General features: G+C 40.2%; 2 protein-coding genes across 9 annotated transcripts; one reads left to right on the forward strand and one right to left on the reverse strand.

Moving 5' to 3' along the window:
- The first annotated feature begins 43 nt into the window (after positions 1–43).
- On the forward strand, positions 44–3,952 carry LOC116266476 (uncharacterized). Of its 8 annotated transcripts, none has more exons than XM_050081038.1 (6): positions 77–175; positions 1,861–1,967; positions 2,049–2,278; positions 2,371–2,855; positions 2,989–3,073; positions 3,180–3,952. In XM_050081038.1, the coding sequence occupies exons 4-6, from the start codon at positions 2,545–2,547 to the stop codon at positions 3,687–3,689; spliced, it is 906 nt and encodes a 301-aa protein (XP_049936995.1). In that variant the 5' UTR covers positions 77–175; positions 1,861–1,967; positions 2,049–2,278; positions 2,371–2,544; the 3' UTR covers positions 3,690–3,952. The 8 variants fall into 8 exon arrangements, with proteins under 8 accessions (XP_031503583.1, XP_031503590.1, XP_049936995.1 ...); XM_050081039.1 differs by having other exon boundaries at positions 2,164–2,278; XM_050081037.1 differs by having other exon boundaries at positions 1,861–1,949.
- Positions 3,953–5,187: 1,235 nt separating this feature from the next.
- Positions 5,188–9,183, reverse strand: LOC116265363 (vacuolar protein sorting-associated protein 25). The gene is made up of 7 exons (XM_031645927.2): positions 9,029–9,183; positions 8,656–8,765; positions 8,149–8,288; positions 7,244–7,297; positions 7,061–7,149; positions 6,883–6,958; positions 5,188–5,515 (listed from the first exon to the last, which is right to left on the reverse strand). Exons 2-7 carry the CDS (start codon positions 8,712–8,714, stop codon positions 5,394–5,396), a joined length of 540 nt encoding a protein of 179 aa, XP_031501787.1. The 5' UTR covers positions 8,715–8,765; positions 9,029–9,183; the 3' UTR covers positions 5,188–5,393.
- Positions 9,184–13,033: the final 3,850 nt, after the last annotated feature.

Raw genomic sequence — 13,033 nt, forward strand, 5'->3', positions numbered from 1 at the left:
GTTTATCACCCGTAGTTCAATTGAAAAGTCCTTCTCACGCCCAGCGCGGTAAATAAAAAGCGAAATCACCGACGGTAAAATCTGGGCCTTCCGTCTCGCAGACATCCTTACCAGTGAAACGGCTACTTGATTAGAGGCAGGTGGATTGTTTAGCTCCTCCCTTTCCTCTCGCCAGGTAACTCTTTCACGCGGGAAATGCCTCTATTTTGAAAAAAACCAAGAAAAATTGCTGGATTTTTATTAGGGTTTTCATTTTATTCCTTTTCCCCTTTTCTACGTTAGGTTATCCCGGCGGCTTCCCTTCTGAGTTTTACTTAGGTTTTATGTGTAGTTCATGCCTGTACATAATCGCGTTTCGTATTTTTTGCAGGATGTTCTTTTGCCTTTTTTTTTAAAAAAAAAAAATCTATTCCTATTTTTTATTTTTATTTGTTTTCCATGTGACGTTTCTTTTGCGACGTTTTGAGTTGATTCATGATTGGGGCTCTTAAAGTATAAACGGGTTCTTGCCCTTTGGCTTGTTCTTTGATCGATGATATTGACGGTTGTTGCTGGTTTATATGTTGTGTTTTTGTGTCTGGATGATAAAAGAGGAAGTTGGTGTTGTAAGTGGTGAGAAAATCAAGCATGGTAATGTTTTGACTGAAGGATTCATCTTTGGGTGCTGAAAGAGGAAGTTGCTGTTGTGAAGAGGGAGAAAATTGAACATAGAGTGTATACACAGTAAAAGTTTTGATTAAAGATATGGAACGTAATTTTCGTTTCGTGGATAATAATTGGGGATCATTTATTTGCATTGCTTTTTCTTGGGAAGTAGACGTTTCGGCTTTTGCACTTTCTGTGGGCAATTGAAAGTATGTTTGTCGAACTGTAGTGATTGACTTTGAGGACAATGGTGGGTTAGCCACAGTTTCTAGGGCAATATATATAGCTCTCAGCCAAATTTTTCTTATCTGGAGGATGTTTAGGATAAATGAAGCTGGAATCGATTCCAAACGTTTTTGCAGTTGTTAAATTTTGCAAGTTCTATATTAGCGACTCAATAGCTGCTAACTGTTGACCATCTCTATGGAGGACGAAACAATCAAAAGTGGTAATTAGCTCTTGTAATTTAGTGACTACTCGAACCAATAGCTGGCATGAAATAAGAACAAGGCAAAGAGCAGGCAGAAGGTGTGCTCTGAAGACTCCGTCTCCACCTTCGTATATGTGTTCCTATTATAGTGACTGAATACTTTTATACTTCAGTAGTGTTACACTTTGTCTTATTTTAGGAGAAAAAAAAAACATAATATTGCAACTTTTTTGAGATGAGATGAAGATACGCAGGTGCATGAACAGTTTCCATAATTTCTGGTTCAAAGTTTAAACCTTTCCGAATTCCTCCATTTTTTATTGCTTTTGTTGAAAAACCTCAATATATAATGAAAACACATTTGTTTTACATTCTTGAAAGCTTTATTAAGATATCGGGGTTGCTGGTTACTGCAGTGCCTCTTATAGTATGTATAAAGGAAGATAGAATTGAACTTATCATAGTATCATGCTCATCTCCTACGTTTCCCTCATAGTCCTAGAGATGGCTGGAGACTGCATTTATGCTGGTGTCATGTTGTGACATTAATCTGTATTTAAATCAGACCGTGGTAGAACTTAGTTTTCAAACACTAGGTCTTTGTTATCATTTTTTTTCTTTGGGCATGTCGAAGTTCTTCCTGAAAGCCATCTTGTAACTTAATCTCTCTCTCTCTCTCTCTCTATCCTTCGCTGATGCACAGATATGCTATGTAGCTTCAATGTCGTATTCATTTTTTTGCTGGTTTGTAAGTTATCAACATGCACTTGTCTTTGCTGTGACAGCTTCATGTTAAAAGTGAAAATACAAATGAGGGCATTGAAACATTTTCCAGGCTTGTGGCTTTAAGGCTAGGTGTGAGTGCTTTACGAAGGTTAGCAACCTGTTGAAGGTCATATTTAGTTCTTAGTAGCTTCCTCTTCAGCTCAGAATTTATCCGTAGGAATTCCCTTTTGATGGAGCATTGAAACAGATGCATGCAAAGGAAGAGGAATTCAGTTGAAAATGCAAGGGGATGCTTTGCTCCACCAAGGCATATTACCTAGTGAACCAGCCAGGATAACCTTGACTTTGTATTTTGCCAACAGGTATCTTCTTCCCAAATATGTAGATTAAGCAAAGAATATGGTGGACCCTTAAACTTTCTTGGAAATCCTGCAACTACAATTGAACTCTGTGAATGCTGGGCATAACTGATTTCAGGTGTGTGTGCAGTAGAAGATAGAATTTCTTCCTTGATCTTATTAACATTCCTTAATTAAATAGAATGTTAAGCCCTTTATTTGCTGTTCTAGGTGAACCAGAATTTGCATTTGTCTTGTGATACTGAATGACAGTTAGTACCTAGCACTGAAATTTTCAGCTTCACGGCTTACAGACATTTAGTTTTTTATTTTTCCTAAAAACTTGCAAATTGAAGCAACGGGTAAGGAAGAATTTGAGAAGCAAGGATTGTGAAGCTGCTTAACATGCCCAGGCAACGTGAAAAATGCCCTAAAGACCCAGAACTCATAAGGCTCCGAAATAGAGAAAGGCAGCAGCAGTGCAGGGCTCGCAAACGTGAGAAAGCTAGAAAAGATGCTGGTGCTGTAGGTGGAGATCCCATGCCTCTGATGGGCTATGACCATTATTCAAGGAGACAAGATGATGCACGTGTAATTGCAGATGTTTGTAGTTATCCTTTAGTGAATCAGGTTTATATCCCTGAGATATACGGAACAGAGAAAGCAGATAAGAAGTCTAGGTATCTGGAATTATTCAAGGGGACCAAACCTAAAAGGTGAACCTTTTTTGTTTGTCGGTTGCTTAGCAACTGGTTTTTCCATCTGGAAACAAACCTGGTTACATTTGTTCTATTACTAGGTATTCACTGTAGATGCTTAAGCAGTTTGACGACTTTTGGTCTTTTACAGTACTCCTGATTTCAGGATAAATGAAGCCGATGGATCTGTTCAGTTGGACTCCAATAACGGATGCTATGGAAGGGATTCACTAAATGTGAGTGTTTCTTTTCCTGTTGGAGTCTTTCTTATTTCCTTGTTCTAAGCATTGTTATCGAGAACTTCTGCCTGAAATGAGTCAGTCCATCTTCTGTTCTATTCAGATACCTCAGTTTAGTAAAACTACAGACAGGAATTCAGGCCTTGATGTGCTTGCTGCTGCCACAAAACATCTGACTGAAAGCTGGGAGCAATTGTGCAATTCTGAAAGTCAGGCAACTGGGGAGAGTGCAGATGTGAGGCATCAGCCAGCAGGATTGCAGATCATCTCTCAGACTGCTGAGGCTACTTCCGTTGAACGCAGAACTCGCATTCATTGTTGTCGTAAGTGGAAAAAAGATGCAAGAATGGCAGACAAATATAAACAAGCACTCGTATTGTTTAATGCTCCAGCAAGTCCGTCCACTCAAATAGAGAAGTTTGACATGTGCTCCTTGCAGTTAAGCCACCATGATCTGGATGTAGCTGTGGATGTTTTTTCATCATTGGGGAAGTTCAGTTCTAAGCATCAAGTGAACCAGATCGCATGCAAAGCTAAGGCTGTTTCACATGGTAGAAGAAACTGGAAAGCTGCTGCAAGGGCCGGTGGTTGGGACTCGACCGTAGCAATTTGAGTTGGTTTTAGGGTAGCAAGGACAAACTCTGAACAATTCCCTAAGAACAGCTAAAGCACTACTGATCTAAATCAGGAGTTCAAATTTTGCAGCTTAGTTCAAATTTTGCATCTTTTTTTGGGTGCTTATGGGTTCCAAATTTCATTAACCCTTTGTTGTCCATAATGGCTTTTTCTTGTATGTCAAACCATCTGGAGGGGTCTAAGCAGACCTGAAATATGAGGATTTCAGGTTGGTCCCAGCTGGACAGGTTTTAAATCCAACTGCTGCTTCCTTTTTTGTCGGAAACTTGAAGCTCCAGTAAAATTCATTGGCAGCTCGGGGTGAAACGAAATTACAAGGCATTTTCCACTAGAGAAGTTGAAATCCGACGTCATTGTGTATGCTATTTTGTGCCTTCGATCCGCATTATAAACTTACCCCACACAGTACTTTTCTCTACTTCAAGGGGAGCGGGCATTTTATGTCAAATGCAATTAATGTACCATGGAAAGTGTAGATCGTCGCAGTACTTGTTTGGTGTACAGGAACGAAAGCATTCGCTGTTCTTCTATGTTTTCTTGTTAAAACTCAAGATCTCATATCCTTTTGTGGCTCGTGTCAAATAGATGAAGAAGAGGTACATGCTTCAAAATTCAATCTTGGGTGGAAATTTTTGAAGCTTGCCAGTCAGGGAAGCTGCAAATTGTTCAAATGTGGACATGTTTTTGAATGTAGTCATTAGAGTCCCCTTGCAAGTTGTCCAAGGTCTGTCAGAATCAAAAGAACGAAATGAAGCACTTTGGGCACGGCAAGTTTGAGTTAGCTTCTAACTTTTTTGAGAGTCTAGTTGTAATTCTAAAGGTGGCCTCTTTGTCGTCGGCATTGGACCAGTAAGCACGGTGTTACGCTGTGATTGAACGGACGATAACCAACATAGAACTAAGACAGAAAGGAAGAACGGCACTTCCATATTGTTGCAGCGGGAGAAGAGTTGACAGTATTGAAGATAAGGTGGTTTAATGAGTATTCAATACTCTTGTCATTGGCATTAGCATTCCTTCCTTCCTTCCTATTTATTGCAGGTCGATCATTCATTAGCACGGGTCTAACTTACTACATATTAAGAAGCCCTCGACCCAACCAATATTTCACTTAAGGCATACAAGATATTCCATTAATAACTGTCTGCTTCAATTCATTGAAGCAATTCGATGAATTTAATCGGTCCTTTAAGAAACCTCATGCAGATCCATCACAGAGGCAGAGGAAAGCAATATATATATATACACCTCTAACTAAACTCTTGCCTCTCAAGTAAAGATCGGAGAAATTCAAATGTTGAAATTTATCTTATTGAGAAAAAATAATAAAAGTTCAAATTTTATAAGGTTTTGTTTGTCTTTCTCAACTCATGAAATTCGATACTGGCATTTAATTTTCTCGATTTTTTTATTAATTATACTTTTATACACGTCTAATTGTGTAATTAGATCTATGAAAAATAACTTAAATACGCTGAAAAGCAAACATTGGAGGCTGGCTCCAAGGACTATATATATTTATATATATACTGCAAATATGACACACCTTACTATTCTCTGCAAAGTTGTCCCAAGAAAATTGGGAATCGCAAAAGATAATGCTAAATTTGAATGACATGGCGACAGAACAGTTGATACAATCGATCAGGCAATAAAACACTAGGTGTTTGAAACGACAAGATCACACTGAGAATTTTACACCTTCATCATCAGCTGACGTGCCCTTGAAAATAGTAGCTTTGCCCTTCTGCTCTAGCAGTTTTAAAGCACGCATAAGTATGGTTCGATCAATTCCAGCAAGCTCTGCAGCAGAGCAGAAGAAGCCGTAAAACATTACGAATAACAGAAAGGAATGTAAAATTGGAAACTGCGAATAAAACTGAAGGACAAAAAGAAGAAACACCCTAATGACCATAACAATAAAAATGATAAGTGCCGGCCAAATGGAAAGATGCATAGAACAAAATTGGTGACAAGTGGTCACCAGAAATACAATAAAATCGACAAAGAAAATAAAATAAAAGTCAGAAGAAAGAAACTAAAGAAGGTGGCAGCACCAAAGGTCGCACTGTAGCAGGTGGCATGGGTGAAGGTGGTTGAAGGGGAAAGAGACTAGCGGGCAGACCGGCTGCAGGTGAGTCAGCAAGACTGAGGAAGAATGGAGGACTAGGTCTTCGGGAGGAATAGGCAAGGTGATAGGACGACAGAGCCAAAGGCAAGGGATGCCATACTAAGAAAGGTGAAGAGAGGTTGGTCAGACATTGGCAAGCTCCACCAGCATGAGCAAAGGAGAGCCTTGTTCTGCCGAACCAAACAAGGACACCCACACCACCAAGGTAGCAGGGGTGCGGAACAGTCTTCTGACATGCGAGGCACATGAAGGGACGGTTAGCACCCGAAAGAAAGCAACAGAGGCTAAGACAGCTTTCTTTGCTACCATTATAGAGTATGAAGCCAAAGAACTAAGCATCCCATGAAAGTTACCAGTTTTTGATTTGTTGATAGGAAATGGAGATTGTAGAACCTCTATTGTCAACACGATGTGCCACATTCAAACTGATGCTTCTACTATATCCCAGATAAATCATAGAATGACTTGCCTCCACATCCACTTATGGTATATACTATGGATGAAAACATAATCAGCGCGTAATCTACACTCACTAGCTTCTTGGTTATGTTCTTTAATATCTATTCACAGTTCTATGCATTAGCAAACAATCAGCAAAAGGCATATAACATATTTCTCTCTTACAATTATCAGACCTATCCTATACCAGGTTTCACAGTTAACAAAGTTGAAATCAGCCTTGGATCGATAGTTTTCAGACCACATGCACTTGATTGCATATGTTAATGTTAATGCAGCTGGATAGTTTAGCCATGTCAGAGCTAAGTCAGATCCAAAGCAGATACACTTCCCTATATCAGTAGGTGTAGCTTTTGGTTTCATCCATGACGGCCAGGCCTTGCCGGTGATAAACCTACCATGATGCCTTTTTATCTGCAGTCAGTGGCTTTGACCAACATCTAGGAAGAGAAAGCTTCTCTTGCCCATAAGTAAAAGTGCATATCTTGTTAAAAAGTTGCAAAAAGACCAGCCAAAGTATAATAAACTTTAAAAAACAAAGGATTTTTTTTTACTATGTTTACAAGGAAAAAAAGTGTACCTGTGCCTCTTGATTCGATCCCTGATCGTATTTCTTCAACAGTTAGCACAGTGTCTCCAAACCCATAATCCCTCACCTTATTGCACAAACAATTTGTGGCAACAAGCACTATTCATCAACATCTTGTCAATTAAAAAATCACAGATATGTTTTCCAAGAGATTAAGTTCTGCACTTACAAAGTGCAATATTATGTCAGCCCATTCCTGAATCCGATGCCAAAGAATCAAGCATTTCCTATGTGATTTATCCATCCATTCTGCTCTCCCTGAATCCAAACAGTAATCACACAGGCGAATCTCATGGGATCAGGAATGTTCTTCAACATTCTTCTAACGTTTAAAATGTGAAATAGGACGAACCTTCTGAAACCAATGCTGAAAGAAAAACTTCCTTTGCTTCATAGGTAAGGCTTCCTGCAAAACCAACAATTCTCAAAAAATTCAAAACTGTCCAAGCAAAGAAGAGTCCTTCATACACAACCCAAGTTGTTGGATGTTGCTTCATAGAAACAAAAGAATTCTTGAATCATGTGTGTGTCTCCACAAGGTAAGAAGAGGTAAAAGAAACCAGGATAAGCCGAGAAGGGAATGTAAGTGGGTGGACAACAGCAGAGAATGTGCACAATGAGTACATTTAACTTTTTAAGGCCAGTAAGTGAACTGAATTGCCCATAATTACACTGATTCTGCTTGCATGGAATTCATTCAGGCATATGAAATGATATCAACCATCATTTTGGAGCAGCTTCTGTAGTATAGGTGAGCCAAGCACGAAGAATCAGTGCATTCTCAGCTCAATATGTCTAGGATCTCTTCATAATTACATCATACCATTTGTCATTTCCTTGTTAGCCAAGTGACTGACGTTATGCTCACAACCGATTAGCCAGAGGTTCAATACTTCTATTCTCACTGCAGATGCTACACAAAGGAAAGATTTTATCATCTAATAACCAGCTTGGGCATAGCTAAGGTGTTTTGGCTACAGATTGTCTTTCTTACCCAAGCATTATTGCGGAGTTTGAAGTTTGAACATTGCCTGGCTGCAAACAAGCTGAACCAGAAAACAAATCCCATTTCCACGTCACAACAGACTATGTACAGCCAATAGCAAACACTGTTTACTAGCAATGCATATAAATTCCCTTAACATCAGAGACCAAGACAATGAAAAATTTCATGCGGTCATTGACACAAGCTGAGAACATGTTACTGAAAATTTTGCAAAAGCTGTTTTTGTTCTTCATAAGATGTCAAAGACATACTCTCAATTATTGGATTTGAAAAGAGCGGAAACTCTTCCTCCAGGCCAATCACGAAGATCTTCTGATGCTTACAGTAATCAGTAATCAGTTCCTTCCAGAGCTCCACTTGCTTCTGTCTCGTGTCCCTTACAGGCTGCAAGCTGCATATATACATTCGGTGGCATGAACAATCCGCCCACTGAAAGCAACCAAAAATATAAAGCTAATTGCGGCATGTCAAACACATTCTCTTTGAAAATTTAACAAATGTTAGTTAACATGTTTCCCAGTTGCCACTTTGCACCATGAATTCAACCAGGAGTAAAGTGAACAAAGTCCTACATTGCCACCGTTGCGAGGAAACGAAATAACAAAAGTCAGTAAACACCCAAATCCGAAAGAAAATCCACAAAATTCCCGTGAATGAATCATATTCAAAGACTAGTCTAATAACAGAAAACCATCAGCAAGAAAAAATCAATCATATTGCAGTTTCCAGAAGTCAATATCCAGAGATCAAGAATTTACGTGAAGTATGGCGGGTAGCTGAAGAACGGCGGAAATTTGAAATCACCCAACTTCTGCATCTCAGCTTCTCAGTGATGAATGAACTTTTCCAACTATGCCTCTCGCATAACCTAAAACAACAAAGAATTCCAATTTCCGCCTGAAACGTTAAAGACTTCCCTCATCGTTTTCTTTTTGCTCATTTATCAATAGACCCTCAAAATGAATGGGGAAGAGAAAAAAGTAAAAAAAAAAAAAAAAACTGCGCGGAGAAGGTGCCAATACATTCAGCATCTGAGCAAACCCCTCACAAACAATTGAAGATATCTCACCTGGAGAAAGCGAAAGGAGAGAGGAAAGAAAACTGGAAAAAGATTAATGGAAATAAGGTTACCTACTGCCGGATGCTAATGATTGCCAGTTCCAGAGATCGACCGGAAGCGTCCTACAGGGCGGAGAGAGAGAGAGAGAGAGAGAGAGAGAGAGAGAGGGAGGGAGGGAGACTTTCAGGCTACCACCTTGGCACATTGACAATTTACGCCGTCAAAGGAAGCGGGTTCGGACGGGCAGACTCGAGGGCTGAGCGGTCCGAACCAGCGAAAGTTCGGACCATCTTTAGACGGTTCGGACTCAGGTCTGCTGGACCGGTTTCTAGACTCGGACTCCGCCACCGGTGGAAACCATACAGTCTCTTCGAGCCAACAAGTTGGATCTTCCCACGCCGCTCGCCTCTTCAAATCCGTAAGTGTAACCCTCTTTCTGCCATGCCATGATCGAGCTTCTCAACTGCCATATCTATCAATGTCAACACATCGGATGTACATTTATAATCATATTGAATTTCCCAGATATTCACATATTTACATTTGAATACGAATAAATAAAAATCATATCCAAATCCAAATCTAAAATCTAATTTTACATACATTCGAATTTTGAACCGCATTTTGCCAAACATTAAATATAGAATATTTGTCTAAAACTGAATCCAATCCGTATTTGATTCAAATCCAATATTTATGTATATCTGAATCTGATTCTAAATCCAATCCAATTTCTTAAACGAATATTATTTTGTTTTATGTCAAATTTTTCATATCGCTTCAATCAAATATCTAAATCAAATATATTAACATCCTTAAAAGGTCCCCGAAGCAGCCCCTCGTCTCCTTCCCTCGCATAGTCGACTGTGCGTCTCTCTCCCCCGCCAGATGAAGCTGAGCTCCGACCTTTTCTCGAAAAACTCCTGATCCTGTGTCCAGAAAGTTGATATCTTCCAATTAAAAAGACAATAAATCATCCCTGCAATCGCCTCTGCATCATAAACCGTGGCTAATGCATATGTGGATGTGTATTAAGCCACAAATTCAAATTCAAACTCCCCTTCATACAACATGTGTATACGTGTTAAGCCAGATTTTTACGAAGAGGCGGTGTTTATTCTTTCTATCAGATCATTGGGGAAGACATTGGGAGAGAGCTGTGGAAAGCAGTAGCTGTGTTTTTTTAGAAAAGGAAAAATGGTCAAAAGAGTGAACATGACTATTTTTTCCAAATAAAAGAGGAGCTGGTAGAATCAAGGAGTTCAGGCCTATTGCACTTTGTAATAGTCTTTATAAGATTATAGTTAAGGTTATGACAAAATGCATGAGAGAGCTTCTAGGTCATCTTGTTGGATCTAATCAAGGAGCCTTTTCAACTCCTCAATAAGAAGAAAGAAGAGGTTGTGTCCTTAAAGCTGAACCTATCCAAAGCTTATGATCTAGTTTTATGGGAGTTCCTCAAAAATAGTTTGCTTTGGCTACTCTTCACCCATTGTGGATTCATAGCAGAGTGTTGGTATATGTCACCAATCTTATTTTTTCGGTTATGTTAAATGGGGAATGTGGCAATGAATTTCCTGCTGGCCGGGGGCTTGGTCAGGGCGACTTATATTGGTGATGGAGGTGGTGATTAGGGACCTGAAGGGGAGAACCCAAAGAGGGTGAATCAACCTTCCAACCAGTCTCGGCATCGGGCCGGATCTTCACATCTTCATGCATGCCAATGATTTTTTGTTGTTCAGCAAAGCCTCTATAAAATCTCTCAAAGGGTCGGGTTAGAGCTTTCCTTGAACAAATACAGAGTAATCCTGGTTTTGTTATCAATTATGCAAAATCCTCTTTGATTACTTTCAATGTTGAGTGTGGGAAAAAAGTAAGCATAGCTCAGTTGGAAAGCTGGCATGTTGGTATTGCCCATTGTCTGTCTTCGGATTCCTCTCTTTGTTGGGAGTCTAATAGAGGTGGGCTGACGTCCAAGATGGAGAGCAAGATGGCCACCAGAAGGCCAAACCCCTATTACATACTGGCCAAGCATGTCTTATTAGTGCTAACCTCTACTCTATAGTTCTTTATTGGATGCATGTCTTTTCATCTGTCTTCGGGGAGGCGTTCTCAGGAAGATGGAAAGGAGCATGGCTGGCTTCCTGTGGATGGACTCAAGAAATAGTCGAAAAGTTCACCAGATCACCTGAAAGTTACTTTGTCGGCCTAAGAATGAAGGACATAGAGATTTCTACCTGCTAGATGAGGTGAATGTTCTGCTGTTAGCCAACAGGATATGTTCAGTAGTCAATAGAAACTCATTGTTGCTGCAATGGCTTAATGCTAGATACTTGAAGCATGGAAAGAGTATAGGGACTGTTAGAAGAACTGGAAGGGATTATGCTTGAAGCAGTCTTGGATGGGAATGGAGAAAGATTGCTTTATCTACTCAAGTATAAGAACGAAAATGGAGCTAATGTGCTCTTTTGGGAGCGCAGACTGGTGGTATGAAGGAGTACTTCTTCAGCAAGTTGGCGGAGATGAGTATGGTGTTGTGGTGAACCAGAGGGGCCTAACAGTAGCTGAAGCTAACGTTTCGCTCCAGACAGAGACCACTTTGTGCTCAATCAGTTTTATGTGTGCTTCATTCCATCCATCTCGCTGCTGATAGGGATGAACTTGTGAACGAAAGTTCGAAGCTTAAGAGCTTGAAGTCTAGGAATCTATGGCACACGATCCAGCAAGACGGAGAACCCTGAGAGATGGAGACTCAGTATTTGGGGCCTCAATACTCCCGCAGGAGCTGGCTGAATGTCTTTCATAGACATAACAGATTGCTAACCTCACATCGCCTCTACAAGACCACACGCCAGGAAGAAGAAAGGAAAGAGAGAGAGAAAATGAGAAGACAACAAAGATTTTAACGTGGTTCGACCTTTGGTCTACGTCCACGAAGGAAGGTGTTTCTTTCTTGTCAATTTTACAAGACAAGAGGCTCTCTTTTATAGTCAATTTTCATGACCATCAATCTCATATTCATTGGGATTTGATTTGATTACAGAATCGCTAATCTCATATTTGTTGGGATTAGATTTGATTACAGAATAGCTAATCCCATATTTGTTGGGATTAGATTTGATTACAGAATCACACGTTTCCTCTTTTTCAGTTGCTATACATAGATGATCCTCATCTTTTGTAGCAGTCTTAATAGCCTGGGCGTTATCTTTGGTAGGGATATGATTTGTGGATCTGACATGGGCGAGATCTCCTCCAGCTATAGACATGTGATGTAGTGGTTTAATATCCCCCCTCAAGATGAACGCTCGGGAAAGAGCGTTAAGCTTGAATCTAAGATTGTCAAAAGTAGATTGAGCAAGTGGCTTGGTGAGGATGTCCGCGAGCTGATCAGCACTAGGTATATAGTGGACTTGAAGATGATTCTTGGCAATATGATCGCGAACAAAGTGAACATCAATCTCAATATGCTTGCTTCTATTATGAAAAACCGGATTAGCGGAGAGAGAAGCAGCACTGATGTTGTCACACCATAGATGAGGAACGTGTGGCATATTAATATGTAATTCCTTGAGTAAAAACGTGAGCCATAAAACCTCAGAAGAACAGGAAGCTAGAGCACGGTATTCAGCTTCGGTGCTAGATCGAGCAACAGTAGGCTGTTTGCGGGCAGACCAAGTAACAAGAGATGATCCTATAAAGATGGCAAAGCCGCCAGTGGACTTACGATCATCAATGTTGCCAGCCCAGTCCGCATCAGTGTAAGCATCAATGTGAAAAATGGTGGCCGGCTTTAATAGAAGACCGCAAGATAGGGTGGCCTTGACATAACGTAAAATGCGCTTGACAGCAGTCATGTGAATAGTAGTAAGCTGTTGCATGTATTGACACACTTTGTTGACAGCAAATGAGAGATCAGGCCGTGTGAGCGTAAGATATTGCAGTGCACCAACAAGTTGCCAATATGGAGTGGGATCGAAAAGAGGCTCCCCAGCGTGTTTTGACAGTTTTAAAGTGGTCGACATAGGCGTGCAGTGAGGTTTTGCATCAATCATATTTGTTTTCTGCAGAAGATC

This window comes from Nymphaea colorata, chromosome 12 (assembly GCF_008831285.2).
Source record: "Nymphaea colorata isolate Beijing-Zhang1983 chromosome 12, ASM883128v2, whole genome shotgun sequence".
Classification (NCBI taxonomy): Eukaryota; Viridiplantae; Streptophyta; class Magnoliopsida; order Nymphaeales; family Nymphaeaceae; genus Nymphaea; species Nymphaea colorata.